Source organism: Aythya marila, assembly GCF_965140915.1.
Source record: "Aythya marila genome assembly, chromosome: 18".
NCBI classification, from domain to species: Eukaryota; Metazoa; Chordata; class Aves; order Anseriformes; family Anatidae; genus Aythya; species Aythya marila.
The window spans coordinates 6,498,505-6,514,658 of record NC_139059.1 but is presented as its reverse complement, the minus strand read 5'-3'; the positions used below and the strand labels follow the sequence as shown (position 1 = coordinate 6,514,658).

At 37.2% G+C, this 16,154-nt stretch overlaps 1 protein-coding gene across 2 annotated transcripts in view; it reads left to right on the top strand.

The window, feature by feature from the left end:
• The window catches only part of ERN1 (endoplasmic reticulum to nucleus signaling 1), a 36,887-nt gene that overhangs the window by 15,139 nt on the left and 5,594 nt on the right, over positions 1 to 16,154 (top strand). Inside the window, exons 3-15 of one of the 2 annotated variants that reach the window (XM_082774978.1) lie at positions 4,452 to 4,485; positions 5,542 to 5,614; positions 7,209 to 7,281; positions 8,386 to 8,508; positions 9,345 to 9,446; positions 10,041 to 10,302; positions 10,889 to 10,967; positions 12,000 to 12,162; positions 13,120 to 13,238; positions 13,613 to 13,804; positions 14,436 to 14,691; positions 15,421 to 15,511; positions 15,847 to 16,036. In XM_082774978.1, coding sequence (XP_082631104.1) covers positions 4,452 to 4,485; positions 5,542 to 5,614; positions 7,209 to 7,281; positions 8,386 to 8,508; positions 9,345 to 9,446; positions 10,041 to 10,302; positions 10,889 to 10,967; positions 12,000 to 12,162; positions 13,120 to 13,238; positions 13,613 to 13,804; positions 14,436 to 14,691; positions 15,421 to 15,511; positions 15,847 to 16,036 — 1,757 coding nt within the window. Of the gene's footprint in view, positions 1 to 4,451; positions 4,486 to 5,541; positions 5,615 to 7,208; positions 7,282 to 8,385; positions 8,509 to 9,325; positions 9,447 to 10,040; positions 10,303 to 10,888; positions 10,968 to 11,999; positions 12,163 to 13,119; positions 13,239 to 13,612; positions 13,805 to 14,435; positions 14,692 to 15,420; positions 15,512 to 15,846; positions 16,037 to 16,154 lie in introns of those variants that run through there. The other variant, XM_082774979.1, reaches the window with a different exon arrangement.

Here is a 16,154-nt window from a genome sequence, read left to right as displayed (position 1 = left end):
GTTGACTCATTGTGAAGCAGGTGACCTCAGTTCTAAGATGATTCAGGATGTTTTTTCACTAGTCTGTGTTCAAGCATACAAGAACTGTTATATGACTTGACAGCAGTAAATTAACCTCACAAGATCCTCTTTTATCTCTGAGTGAATTCTTATTTCAAAACAAACTTTGAAGTAAAATTGGACTATGTCCCAGACCACATGAAAGTGAATGCAAAGAGTTCATTGTCTGTCTTCAGAGTATCTTTGTAGAGCTACAACCTTAGTTCAAGATAATGAAAGTGTTAAGAAAATGAGAAAATTTGCTTCACCCCAGCAGCTAAGGATATAGAGAAATGGCTTTCCACAGCCATTTACAGGTGGATAGTGCTACTAGTGAAAAGAGAATTTCTGTAACTTCAAAAAAATACCCCTCACTCTGTTTATGTTCATCCACTGTGAATTGCCTCTTTGATGGAAGTGAATCAGGATTATGTATTTGATACTAAATGCTTCCTAACAGTACTAGGTTAAGGGTTAGGCTAGATGGTCTTACAGGTCTTTTCCTGAATGATTCTGAGATTCTATGATTCTATGATATACAACACTTACATGTTGCAGGAAGCCATCAGAATAATCAGTGTTTTGTCTCACATGCCAGTAAATACTGCAGAATTTTTCTGCTGCTTCATAGTAACAACTTAATCTATTCCATCTACATCTTTATCATTGCTGCTAAATCAGATTTCAGTTACTGAGAAGACAAGTAAAAGTAAGATTTTTTTTCACTCAAGCACTGTTCTTGATACTGAAGACACGATACAAAAGAAAAAAATAAGGACTTTTTGTGAGCATGATGCTTCTGTATGGCACTCACCAAACAGCTTAGGACTTAAGTCTTTCTTTTGTGCACTCTGATACGCAAGTGCTTCAGAAAAACTCATTACGGGAGTTGGAATGGGATCGTTTGTGGGATCTCTGGCATTGTTAACAGAAGTGTAGGATATTGCATCTATTGATGCAATTGCTGTGAGTGACATTTTTCCAATGGCTTTCAGAAATAAAAGGTTGGGGTAAAAAACTTACTGCAAATGCGTTTCACATGTATGTGTGTATTCCTTCACTATTACAGTGCTATGTCTTCAATAAAATGACAGAACATTTGAAACAGTTGGATCAGAGTGGAGCACTTACTTTTGTAAAAGTAGATTGCCCAGTCTTTGAAAACTAAGTGAAATCAAGATATTTGTACAAAAATATTTAGCTTTTATTCATGGTATTTTGAGTGCAGGGAGGGAGTCGTAGGACATTAGTAACCAGATTCTCCTGCAAATGTCATGGATTATCTAGGACCAGTTGCAAGAAGACGTGATTTACCTTTTGATATTTCTTGTACTTGTTCAGATTTCTCTGAATGTTCTTTGAAAAAAAAAGAAATATTAAAAAGTTTGAAAAGGTCACATTCTGTCCTGTTCTACTGTAGAGAGTGTGTTGTGTTATGCCAGTAACAGTGCAGTTAGAAAATTTGGAGATTGATTCAGCTAGCACTGTTTATTCAGGCAGTACTGATTATTAAAAATAAATGTAAAGATTTCTAAGAGTACTTTGGGCAAGAAGCTATCTCTTGCTTTCCCTAGGCTGGCTAAAAAGTAATTTTTGAGAAAATCTGCACTTATAAAAAAATAAATAAAATGTATATGCAGCCAGTTAGCACTTCAAAAGCAAGTTGTGCAGCTTTGTTATCACAAATGATCGTTTGAGGAGATGCTTGTAGATAGGACGAAGTTGCTTAAGCACATTTGTTGACGCAATTGTCTAGCAGTAGGCATCATCACCACAGGCAACAGTTTATTTTTTACCCAGTGAAACTCTCAAAGTATTCAGTAAGAGACTTGCATAGTTTATTTGGTTTTTGCCTTTAGGAACACCTATAGCATTTGCATTAAATCTTACTTTAACTGAGGCAGGTGACATTTTCTGCTGATTTCTGCTGCTGTTTCCGTCAGAAAACTGGGAGCTTTTCACTTCCAGTGAAGCACTTATGATTATAGAAGCTCTAGCCTGTGGTCTTTAACATCTCGTTCTTCTTTTAGTTGGGTTCTTCTGGGCTTCTGGATACTGGCTTGCAGTAGTTCAACCTAGCAGCTCAACTCCAGAGCCTAAGCGCTGTATACAGCAGCCATCTAATGCTTTTTTCTAGCTTGCATTTCTTTAGTAGTGGATGTTGTAAGTGACCGTTTGTGTTGCATCTCCTAAAGGTCATGGAATACTTGACGCAAATGCCGAGAAATATTTGGCATACGATCAACTGCAAGCTTGGGTCCTCCCAGCATATCCTGAAAGCAGTTTCTTCACACAAGGGACAGGAATGAATTGCTTGATGTAGTACAGTGGAATAAAGGTTTGGCTAAGTAGTGTGATCTGCAGGGACAGGTCCATAATGATGAATCACTTGGCTTCTGGGTTTGAGTGTTAGTTACTCCTAAGCCTGTCTGATGTTTGTTTCTGTTCTCAATAAATTAAATGGTGTTTATGATATAATGTGGAGCTGTACACTTACATATCATTCCCATCTTACATCAATGAGCAGTGGCAGCTGTGATAATAATTTTGCAGTGGGTTTGCTGGGCATGGTATGTATGATTCAGTGCCAGTGTAGAGCACAGCTCTCTCCAGCTGACTGGGTTGTTCCCAGAAGCTTAATATGTTTTTGGGTAGTTTATTCTGACACCTTTAAGGATGACTCTAGGACATTTCATAGGCTTAAAAAGAAACAAATATATACAAGCTTTGAATGGAGCTGCTGTGAGAGTGTTTACTGTTGTAAAAATAAATTGATAAAAATAGATCCACTGTTATTCCTTATATTGTACTTTCTGTCTGAAATTGTCTGTGAATCTTTGGTGACTATTACTGCTTTTAGCTGCATTGCTGCTAGAGCTATGTTTAGGTAGGGCTTTCTTACATTTTTTTTTAATCAGTTTTATAAAAATGAAGGGACACACTCCTAGGTCATTGTGTGGTGTAATACACTGCAGAGTGGCAGAGACTTAAAAGACCCATAAAATGAATCACAAATTTCATGTTCTTGTCTTGCTGAGCTCTGCAAATACTGCAGTACACTCAAGCTGTACAGAATCTGTGCCAATTTCCTTATCGAAGACTCACAACATCATTGGTTTTATTCTTATTTCCTTCCTGTTGCAGCATAATGTTTGCACAGAGACAGAACAGGTGAAAAAACAGAATTTGTTGGTTTGATCATCTTTAATCTTCTTACTTAGAGTTATTTTATTATAATGGTTTGATTTGCCCTGCGAAGAAGTGAAGATAACATTGCACCCTCTTGACTTCTGAGTTACTTTCTGCCAATATACCCATAAATAAATGCAGACATTTGTCTTGCTAATTCTAGAGTATGTCTTACAAGTCCGGTCACTTCCATGGTTTTGGCATCAGGGTTGAAAATCCCATGTTTCAGGATTTTTTGAGGCCTCCGATAGTAATTTTTAGGTGCCATCAATTTACATTAAGATCAGATTTACTGTTCTTAATTATCTTTTAATATATGAAGATTTAGATTTAATACTGTCAGTTCCAGTTTTGTATCTTCCTTTTGTTGATGAAAGCTGAGCTGTGTTTCTGATGGTTCAAATGCCAACTACTGTGAGATTGTTTCCATATCTTTTGATTTTTATGTAATACAGATTCTTGGAGACATTTTAGTGGGGAGATTTATTTAAGTGAAAAAATTAGTTTTAAAGTAATTTTATCTAGCCCTTGGCCAACTTCTGTCTTTATTTTCAATGACATGCTGATCGTGGCAGTTTTCACTTGGAGTAGGAAGTGGAACTAGGTTTTTCTGACTTGCATCGGAGCCTGGCTTTTAAGTCATTGGCAGTCACCTCACTGATTTCAGTATGTGTACAACTAGGCTTTCAGTTTGTATGTTTCATTTTAAATTAAACGGTGTTGGCTAAAAGCCATAGATTTACATGCCTGGTAATAAACTAGATACCTGAGACACAAAGTAGCAAAAGTTTGGAAAATACAGATTAAAAAAGCATTAGGTTGGCCTTCTGTTATGAAAATATCAACATGCCTATTTTTGTATCTGTTCTCAGAGTCTCCGCAATCTTCCATTAGCTGTAGCTTGTTTTGAAGTAAAATAGGTTGTTGAAGCCTGTACGATAACAGCAGTTGCTGCAAATTATGGTGAGCTACCTCCTGGGCAGCCAGTGCCCAGAGATCACATACGCATGCTGAGAGCAGGAATGTTGTTACCGTGAATACAGGTGGCTCCTACAGATGATGAGCTCTGTCCAGGAGAGAAGTAAGGAGACTTGGGATACAGTATAGTACTGACCTTCTCCAACTCTGCTCCCATGGGTAGCTGGGGAGTAGTGTGGAAAAGTCTAGTGAGATGAAGGAACTGAATTGCCAGTATTATGACTTTTCCTTTGTTGTTTATGCAGATCCTGTACTACAGGTGCCAATACACGTGGAAGAGTAAGTCTGTTTCCTTGCTCTCATTTATTGCTTGTTTGTTTTTCACTAACATCTTGAAATGTAGTTTAATTTGAACCAAAACTATGGGAAGGTGGCATGCCTTGCATAAGTGAACCTTTAAGTTTAAAGAGCAGATACTGCTCTTTATGTATAATTAGCTACATGCAATTCTCTTACTTCTATAACACTGAGATGAAACATCCTGTCTGCAGATTGTTCTCTCAAGACCTTGATCAAGTTTAGAGATGAAGTGTGATAACTATGCCAGAAGCTTAACTGAGCAGCTTTGAAAATGACGGAAACAAATAGGGAGTGATCTTTGGGTTTTGTGCTTCTTGTTTTCTTCAAATAAAAGACTAAAACTAGTGAAGCACAGGAAACGCCAACCACGACCACTACCAGAATCTTCAAATGAAACCCTCAAGCTACTACTTCAGAGTAGTTCCTTCAGCATAGCAGTATTGCATTTAATTCGAGGCTTTAATTTTGTCTCTGTAGTCGGTGGTAAAATTCTTTCTTTTTTGTGGTTTTGTTTTTGAATTTGGTTTTGATTTTGGTTTGGGGTATTTATTCATTTATTTTTGGTAATTTGCGTGGAGGCTTGCCTTTCCCTCTTAAATTTACTGCGTTTTGGCAATCCTTTTATTGTTCCTTGCCTTCCTTATGCTCTGATTTTTGTTTATGTTTGTTTCTTTGTTTCTTGTTTCTTTTTTTTCCTTCTTCATAAATTCTGTGACAATTTATAAGCATATAGATCTTGTTTAAAAGCTTTCAACCAGGTGATTGTCTGCCACATATGGATCTTTGAATTTTCACAAGTATTAGTAATGCTATGTTATATCAGTTCTGAAACCTCTTTTTTTTTTTTTTTTCATTTTCACAGTTAAAAAATGAAACTTCAAAAAATGAATAATACAAAGTCAAAACGTATAATGTTAGATGAACTTCTCTAATGTTAGATGAGCTTCTGACCATAGTTGCTTTCCTGTTCTTTGAGAAACACAGTATTATTGTTGTTTTTTTTTAAATCATTTATAATTGCTGTTTAAATCCTAGGCCAGCGTTTCTTCCAGACCCAAATGATGGCAGTTTGTATACACTTGGTGGCAAAAATAATGAAGGCTTGACTGTAAGTATATGTTAGAAATTTTCTCACAGTTTTTAGACAAGTGCCCCAATCAGATTCACAAGAAGGATAAGTCCCCAAGGAAACATTCTGCTTTCTTGACAGTACTATAAAGGCCATTTGGTTTTATATTATTTAATGGAATTCTACCAGTTTCTTGGAGAAGCGTGATCACACCAAAACCCATCTGTTGTATGTCCCAGTGTTACGATACAGGTTTTTAGCATGACAGTGCCTCTATGTTCTTTTGCTAGCACCTTTGCAGAGTGATAATGTGCTTTCTAAGAGTGAAATGTCACCTTTCTTGTGACTATCAGGAAATCATTGCCAATATTGTTGGTTTTGAAACTTGCTAAAATAATGATGATGACAAATAACATTTCTCTGGTATTATCTAAACGCTGTATGATCTCTGTACAACCTCATGGGAAAGGTGTGCCCAGAACAATACAAATTGGGTATGTCTCTTTCACCCAAATTTTAAATCTTCTAGAACCATCTGCTAAAAGCCAGGATTAATATTTACTCTTTGCTGACACCTTTAGAAGATGTCTCTATAAGGTATAGTGAGCAGACAAAAATGCTGACCCTTTCCTAAATACTCACCAATCCATGTAACCCACAGATGTTAGCTAATGTTGGACTTTTATTTTTAAACCTTGTGATGAAACTCAGATAAAATGTTTGGCTTCCCACTATTTTCTTTTCTCTGGCAGCTACTGTGATTTCCTTTAAGAACTTCAATATTGTTAAATATTTTAGTATTTACTCACCACTCTACCTCCTCCCAGTACAGCCAAATCATAACTTGCAAAATGAGTCTTGGTTCTTTTGCTCTGTGAATCCAGGAAGCAGCAATCCATTTGAATTACTAAGTTTCCTTTATTCTGTTAATTTCCTTCATTTTTGAACTGAAGTAATCAAATTTTTGATTGGAATCACCATTATAAAAAATAATAAAGAAGAGTGCGATAATTTCACTGAATTTAAGTCAACTTTGCCAAGGACTGGTCTTTGTTACTGATGTAGCTTGTCTGTTACTCTTGTGACCTCATCCCACTCAAAGTCTGTTAAAACTTAGTAAAGGGTCTTCCCCCGTTCTGTAAGCACAATACATGCTTGGCAATATCTCAATAACACTGTGGGCAGAGATTCATGCTTCACTCTCTCAACAGTTTCATTTGTATGAAGATATCTGGCCTTTATAGTTGTTACTGTGGAGAAACATTTTATACCCGTTACAGTTGAGGCAATTAAACCACAGTACGTTGAAGCCTAGAGAGCTTTTAAGTGATGATGGTAGACCTTAAAACCACAGAGTCTTGGCATCCAAACCTCTCTGCTGCAAGTAGTTCATTCCACATGCGTTTCTCCTGTTGTAAACTGTTTGGGAGAGACTTCGTCTGTTCTGGGTTTTCAGAGTAGGGTTTTGACCTGAAATTTTGCATTCTCAGGAAACTGCAATAATGCAAGCAAAGAATAAAAAAACTGTTGTTTGAGGTTTCTGAACTTTTCTGGCCACCCTTTTCTATGAACAAAAGCAGACTATCACAGCAATATAAATATTTTTTTATTGTCGTCCCCTTTTTCCCTCCAGAAACTTCCCTTTACCATCCCAGAGCTGGTGCAGGCATCTCCATGTCGCAGTTCAGATGGGATCCTTTACATGGGTGAGCTCAAATTAAATCTTTTTTTAGATTGTAGCATATTCAGTGACCATAAAACATAGAGACTCCCAGGCAGACTGCGTGGAAAAGTTTTATTTTGGGTATTAATTGTAGTTTTTTGTGAATGTTTCTGATGATAGAAAATCGATTGAATATAAATTGAATTGCTGTGTGAAGATTAAAAAACAAATACTTTTCCTGAAGGAGAGAATAACTTTTCTAAGCAGGGAATAGCCTGTATGATTTTTTGTTTGTTTCTTTATATGCTATCTCTCAACAAAAAGTGATTTCTACTTAGAAAGTTATGCTTATAAATGTCATTGACTGCTTATAGTACAATTATCATTATGTTAGAAATCCCGTTGCAACAGGGTTAGACGCGTTCCATTATCTGAGATACAGTGGGTTCACTGTATAGATAACAGCAAATTTGTAGCTTACTTGTCCTGACTCATTCTAATTGCAGATGGATTTGGAAGAAGGGACGAGGAAGGGCAGTTATTGCTTATGACAATAGATGTGTGAAGGATCAGGATGAACTTAGTATTTCAGTCTGAAGGGACAATACCAACTTGTGGTTCTCTGCTTTGTGTTGGTCTGGGAAAGGGGTGAAAAATGTCTATCTGAGCTTCTGTGCTGGACGCATATATGTTAGAGTCGCAGACTTATCAGAGAATTATTCAAGGTTGTGGCTCTCACATAGTGTTGAATGTGTTGTTAGGATTATAGTCCTTAATCAATTTGGAATGTGTAGGCCCTCATCATTTCTTCTATCTACTGTCCTTCAACAGCAGCACCTCAGTCTCCTCTACTAGCTTCTAGGATTTTTTACACTTAGAATTCTCTTAGATATTATTAATGTGAAAAAGTATGTTAGCCAATAGTACTGACTGTTCTAAATACTGTATTTAGTTGTTCTCATCAATATTTGGAATTGGCCAGCAGTGCTAAATGATGAAACTAAGCCTGACTAAGAAGTTGTTTTATTAAAAATGCCTTACTCATATTAAGCTCATGAGCCTGCTAAGGAAAAAAGAGGAATGAAAAACTTAATTGGGAGTACAATATTCCAACCAAATGGTAACACAGCTTAAATTATAATTTCAGGTAAAAAGCAGGATATTTGGTACGTGATTGACCTCATGACTGGGGAGAAACAGCAGACCTTGACTTCTTCATTTGCAGAAAGTCTTTGCCCATCAACATCCCTACTGTATCTTGGGAGAACAGGTCATATGCTTTTTTTTTCTGCAGCTCAGAAGATAATATGTTTACTTTATTTTTGTTTTGTTTTTAAAGTTTAGGATCATAATAATTGACCTTCCTATCAGTCCAAGTTTTCAAGTTTATTTCTTAGAATCTCCTCAGTAAATTATGATTTTAGACTGTACACAGTATTTTTAACTCTTCATGGCTGTGGAAAGACACTGCTTTTTTAAATTTGGGAGTAGTCATGATCCATTATTTTTGTTGTTGAGTAAGTGGCATTTATATTTTATTTAACAATGCATTCCACTATCAGCTATGAACCCAAGTCTGCTGTGTAGCATACAGCTTTCATAAAAAATGTTCAAGGAAAATGGAGATAACAGCATATTTATTGGCTGAAATTACAGTATTTAAGACCAAGAACCCATGTATAGATGTTGACTAGTAAGAAGGAATGAATCATATAGACTTTAATCTCTATATTAATGTATTATTTAAATATTCCTAAGTGTGATAGTTCAGTTACACAGTAATGCTGTATTTTAGAAAGCAGGGTTTGGAAATTTTAAGTAAAACAAAGTACATCAGAAGAAGCTGTGCAGTAAAAATAAAATGATGGTGATGTGGGCAGTAACTGCCTGCAGGGCTTATTCTGAGATTGCTGTAGATCAGTATATGAGTGGATTAGGTATTGTCTTTAACAACTATTAAGTGGTTATTTACCGAAGTGTTGGGAAAATGAAATGCAGAGAGCAGTAAGCGATGTGTGCTGTTTTGAAGAGTGTCTCACGTTTGAGGTGATTGATTCTATTCTCTCATAGGTTTTTTTGCTTCACAGACTGTATATTTTTTAACAGAGTACACGATCACAATGTATGACACCAAGAAGAAGGAGCTGAGATGGAATGCCACCTATTTTGATTATGCAGCTACTATGCCCGATGAAGACATAAAATACAGTAAGAATTTAATTTTTGTAATTTTTGTTCACGTATTGGCCATGGACATTGCATACAGAAAAAAAATATTTGTATTCTTTTCGATAATGAGTAAGTTACCATAGGATGGTAAGTAATCAAAAAGTAAGGTTAATCAAAAGTCTGTTTGGACTGCCCATTTGCTATCACAGGTACTGGGCACAGAACAGCTCTGCAGGGTTACATCTCTACGGGCACTGAGTCTCCTGAATCTGGACACTGAACAAACTATGGAAGAGCTTTCAGCCATTTGTGAGACCTCTCAGTCACCCATGAAAGCTCCCTTTTCAGCATGTAGCAAAGGCATGATTTGTATGTAAATTAATCTGTACGTTTACAGCAGTGAGATCTACAAATCCTTGCTGTTGTACATGCTGAACAGATGAGCTAAATAAATGTGGTTTTCCTGCTGGTCTGACAAAACTGAACTTTTATTGGCATAACTTGACAGCTCTTCATTTGCAATAGAAGATGTAGTGAGCTCCACAGTTAATGTAAGGCTTGAACTGTTAATTTGTATTAAAGTTGCATGTAAGCAACAATCCAGACGATCTCTATCTTATTTGTATATTGCAGAAATGTCCCACTTTGTGTCTAATGGAGATGGGCTGGTGGTGACTGTAGACAGTGAGTCTGGGGACGTGCTGTGGATTCAGAATTACGCTTCTCCTGTGGTAGCTTTTTACATCTGGCAACGTGAAGGATTACGGAAAGTTATGCACACAAATGTGGGGATAGAAACTCTGCGATACTTGACATTCATGTCTGGGGAGGTTGGACACATTACCAAGTGGAAATATCCTTTCCCAAAGGAAACAGAGACCAAGAGCAAACTAACGTGAGCATGAATATTCCTGTTGATTTTGCTATTTGTCAGGGTTTTGTCAGCAGCCTAGCTCTCTAGCAGTCATTGTATATCATTTTTCATCTTTCACTATCTAAAGACAGAGACAAAAAAACTATGAAAAATTTAGCAAATGTTTATTAATTTTTTTATCAGACGTTCTGTGTTTACTTAATAAAAGAATATTTTAATAATGTAGATTATAATATAATTTTTATAATGAATTATAAATGTATTTTTTATAATGCTTTTTAAAAATGTAGTTTATAATGTAATTTTTCATTTAGGTGCAAAACATTTTGGCAAATGTCAGCTGTTGAATAATAAAGAATAGGACATGAGTTATATGAGTAATGACAACTAATAATGCTTTCATAATTAAAACAAATGGCTTGATCATACAGCAGCATTTAAGTTTATGAATTCATTGTTTTTAAGAACTAGATGTTGATGATTTTAGAAATTCATGCATTAGTTTTGTAGGATTGTGTTGCCAGGGTTTTAACCTTGGCAACCTAGCTAAGATGGTAAAACTGTCACCTATTTCTTTCTAACATGTATTGTTTTTGTTTTTTTCCAGACCAACTCTATATGTAGGGAAGTACTCCACAAGTTTGTATGCATCACCATCAATGGTGCATGAAGGAGTAGCGGTCATGGTAAGTTGGGAGCTTCAAGAGTTGAATGATATCTGCTGAAAAGTGTCTTTACAGAATTTGTATTGTTCTGAGTTACAAAGGAGTTGAAATGAACTCTATTTTGAGTGAGAGCAGACAGTAGAACATATGTTCATCAAAATGTACAGAATTATTGTAAAGTCCAATAAACACACAAATAGTGAGCTTACTTCTATGAGAAGTATCTTCAGTGTATCTAAAAAAAGGGATATTTTGATTACATCTGGAATTCTGAGACTTCTGTTGTGAAAGCATGATATACTTTCCTAAGTAAAATGATTTTATAACCCTATCATTCTGTCTTGTAATGGAAGACAAACTGTTATGCAGTATAAGGTGGACCTGTACCGATGAAGTTTGTTCCAATATCTGAAAAGGGATGATCCTTATTAAAATAGAAAATAAAACACGGAAGACTGTAGGTCTACAGCAATTAGTTTTTAAATTGCAGATTGCTATCAATAAATGCATGGCAAATTGAGTACTTCATGAAACAACAGTAAGCATTTAGAATGCATGACTGTATTTCCAAAGTCATTTCAAATGCTGCAAAGACGTGACTGTAGATCATCGGGAATTGTGCCAGATGAGCTTAGCAGGAGTGGACCAGAGGTAGCTATGCAGTACTGTTGATGTATTGTGGTTACTGTTAAAATGGCTTTTTAAAAATTTTATTTATTTTTATAATCAAAATAACTCCCTTTTGATAGGAAACTGCACCATAGTTATTTTTTTCAGTGACTATCCAGGTAGGAAACAAAACTCCTGTTTCACTTTTCTAAAAAGAGAGAGTAATCTCATCGCCTAGGCAACATGTAAGTTAGGTCTAATGTCCAAGGCTGTTGAAGCATTTGCTGAGGGCGTAACAGCAGTATTTACTTATGGTGACTTTGCTGCTGGGAGTTTTTGCTTGCCCACTAATTTTGACCTTCCATTTTTTTCTACTTATTTGCCTACTTAAATATTACAGAGAAACAGTGCGTCATTAATTATAGCAATGGTCTCTCTTTCTAGCCCCGTGGCAGTGCTATACCCTTACTAGAGGGTCCAAAAACAGAAGGAGTCACAATTGAAGACACTGGCGAGTGTGTTATCACCCCCAGTACGGATTTGAAGTTTTCAGGCAGACTGAAAGAAAAGACCAAACTCAACTACTGGAACGACTGGCTTTTAATAGGTATATTATGAGGTCCCTCTCTTAGCGCTTGTCTGCTTGTCAGGCAAGTTCACATTGCCATCTCGTGGACACTTCTAACCCAGGCCTAAGAGCTGTTTTTCTACTTCTGTAAATCAAAATCACAATGACTGCCTAAACCGAGGCAATTACTACATTCTAGTAATCATTGTTAATTCATCCCCTTTGGAATATGCATTAAGCAGATATCTGCTTACTGTTTTTTCCAAGGCGTCTGCTTTATTCAGTTTACAGGATGAGGAGTGTTCAGCTCAGTGTGTGGGAAGTTGTTTATTTATTTGCCTCCTCATCCGGAGAGGGGTATAGATAATTTACGGTGAACATTGTTGTACATACTATATTCTGTTTCTTTTGGATTTTATTGTGCATATTACTTTAATTCTCATTATAAAGATTGGATGTTCGTGTCTTCCTCATTTCACAAATGAGGGATTAAGGCACTCCAATTGGAAAAGCTGGGAGCACAGTTGCTTCTCCTTCTTCTCACTTACTTGGTTAGCATGAGCCAAAGGAGCGTGAAGAGCAATTGTAGCTAAGTGCTGGATTGATTCTTCCTTCCTTCTTATGCAATATGACTCATGTCCTTCAGAACTATTTCAGATCTCAAACACGATCTTTGCTTCAAGGCCACATCACAAAGTAAAACTAACTTGAGAGAGAGACAGCTAGGAGGCATTGTAATGTGTTCCTGGCATGGTCACAGCGAGCTCAGGAACCAAATCCATCGTCAGTGCCCTAACAGGCAGTTCTTCACAATACCTGTGACTGCAGGGGCGGAACAGGGGGAAAAATGTTTTAATGCAAGCTCTTGGACTGTGATGTTCTCAAGTCTTTTGAAAATCAACTTTGTGTATGCTCTTAAGCAAAGATGCTGAAATCAAGGCCCTCTTCCTTGAAGAGGGACAATTTCTTATTTCAACAAATGTGTTTTATTTAAAGGGCACCACGAAACACCATTATCTGCCCCTACAAAGATCCTGGAGAAATTCCCAAGCAATTTACCCAAGAGGCCTGAAAATGTGATTCCAGCTGACTCTGATAAAGCCACTATTGAAGAGGTTTGTGATGAGAATAATCATCTTACTGGATGATTAAATAATATAGAAGAATAGAGGTTGTGGAGAGACTCAGAAGAAAAGCTATATGAAATTACTTCACATTGCTTGTGGCAGATTTTCATGTACCTTGCATGTAGAATCAGTGATATCATGAGGTGTCATTCTTATTTCAGAATTAGGGCTTTCAGATGTTTTTTTTCCACATGCAAAACTCTTTTTGGTAGGGCTATAAATTATTATTTTAAATGTATAATAATTATTATATAATTATAAATGTATAAATTATTAGAAGTGATCTAGCAGAAAGCCTAGCATATAAATCATCTACTGCTTATGGAGGTTTTTGAGCTAACAGAGCTTTCTCTTCCTCATAGGTTATTGATATAGTGGAAGGTTCCACAACAGAAGTGCCTCCTGCTGTTCCAAAGGACATTGAGGAGAAACTTGCTCGGCCTATTGCTCGGCCAGAGGCTCCTGTGGACTCTATGTTGAAAGACATGGCCACCATCATTCTCAGCACTTTCCTGCTCATCGGCTGGGTGGCTTTTATCATCACCTATCCGATGGTAATACTGACTTAGTTTGGGGGGCTTTTCAGTTTTGGCAGTCAGTAGTATTTGGCAGCTAACCCCAACAGGTGACACAGGAGTTAGGAAATAATGCACTACATTTTTCTTTCTTATTTTTAAGCCCTAGATATGCAGGGGGGAAACAAAGGCTATATATCTGGTATAACAGCGATTTCTCTGGCATATGTGCCAACTCCAGAGATTTTTTTTTTTTAATTCCACCAGTTCAGTTTCTCATGTTACTATTTTCCATGTACATGATCTTAATGTTAATCACTGGCTTCATTCCCCCCTTCCTCATCTGAACCACTATCAGGTTTTCTGGCTTTTGGATCAAAGCCTTTATCCTTCTGTGATTGAAAGACACCCAGTCAGCCTAATGAGTCAGCTTTTGCAATATTAACCAACCTGTGTGATTCCTCGGTTTGCTATGAAAGTTCAGAATGAAATTGAAAACGTGAGGGAAAGTCCCTTTCATTCCATAGGCTACTTAGCTAATAGTATAATAACAAGAAAAATTTTCCCTACCTTTTGGATCTATCTACCCTAATGGCTATAGTGCTCCCTTTTGTGACATGTCTGTGAGAAACTTCACTCCTTCACTTATGGAACTGAGATCCTCTTTCAGAGTGTACATCAGCAACAACAGAGACAGCATCAGCTGGAAGAGAAGATACAGCTCTTGCAGCAACAGAAGCTGCCCTTTCATGCTCCCAGTGACCTACCTCCAGAAACAGATTTCTTAGACACCTCCTACGGACGGACAGAGAGTTCAGCTACCAGCACACCGAATATGTCCCCCAGAGCATCAAACCATTCTGCATATTCCAGCATCTCCACCTCTGATGTTGGGAGCTGCCTTTCCACTGAGCAAGAAGAGGGGGGTAAAGTAGTTCTAGTGCCTTTATTGGGTCTGTATTTCCCCACTCTGTCCTTATTGATGGTACTACTTAGTGCATCTGACAGCTAAAAAGACCATCATCCTAACTTAGTCTGACCACTCACAAAACACTGTGCAGGTGTTTCATCCCTCACTTTGTTTGAGAAGTATTTGCTTTAGAAGAACATCCAGTTCATAATTGCTACCTGAGGGATTTATGTGGTCTACGAGGGTATATTCTTATAACCTGCAGCCATTTCAGGTAGAGGGTCATTTAAATAATATGTATCAGCTAGAATCCAGAAGTAAGGATTATGCAGTGCGGTCTGCTAGTGTGTTCTCTTTAGGCCCTTCAAAGACTATGCAGGGAAGCTACTAGTAAGCTCACTTCCTGTCAATCTGCATTTCCTGAATTGAACAAAACATAAACTTCTTAGAAAGTTTATCTGCTGAGATCCCTTAGTCTCTTACACTGTTTGAGACATGATCTTTTCAGACCTACAGGTAGTTAGGGTGTTCTGTACAGAGTAAGTTTGAATCTCTGTGTTGAGTCACACACAAGTATGTGCCTGCTCAGCATGAGTACCAAAATGCAGCTGTTAATTTCTTTTGATCAAATGTGTTGTCAATTTAAACATGAGCAAAAAGATTTTTACGTACTGGCCCCAAAGGATGCCCAGTTGTACAAGGCTGGCTTGATCCGTTCTAAAACAATCCTCTTGTTTTTGTTCAGATGATGATGCAAACAGAGTGGTGGTTGGCAAGATTTCATTTAACCCAAAAGATGTACTAGGACATGGAGCCGAAGGAACAATTGTTTACAGGTAGGAGATAATACATGTATTCAGTATTGAATAATAGACTGATTAATGTATCATTGCATTGGGGTCATTCTTTCATCTTTTTTAATACACCTATTTTGAACAAAAATACTTTCTTTAAAAGTATTTTGTGTGTGTGTGTAATATTTTCATGCAATATTTCTTCTCTAGCGGAATTACTTCTCTTTGATATGTTTAATGACCAAAGGTATCGCTTTCCTGCATGAGAAACGCTTTGATATGCCTCTGTAAAATGTCTTCTGTTGTCATCCGCTTTGTACCTTCTTGGTCTACATCAGCCTTTGTCTAAAAGGTTGATATGGCTTTCCTGTCCACAGGGGGACATTTGATAACCGTGATGTTGCAGTGAAAAGAATTCTTCCTGAATGCTTCAGCTTTGCAGACCGTGAAGTGCAGCTGCTGCGGGAGTCAGATGAGCATCCTAACGTGATCCGCTATTTCTGCACAGAGAAAGACCGGCAGTTTCAGTACATAGCTATCGAGCTGTGTGCTGCCACTTTACAGGAGGTGATGAGTCACTTGCAAACCTAAATAATGTTTTGGTCTTCTCACTGGAAGACCTTCAGTTTTCCCGTAGTCTTAAATTGTTGAAGTGCCTGCAGCAGATGTCCCAGTTATTGTCACC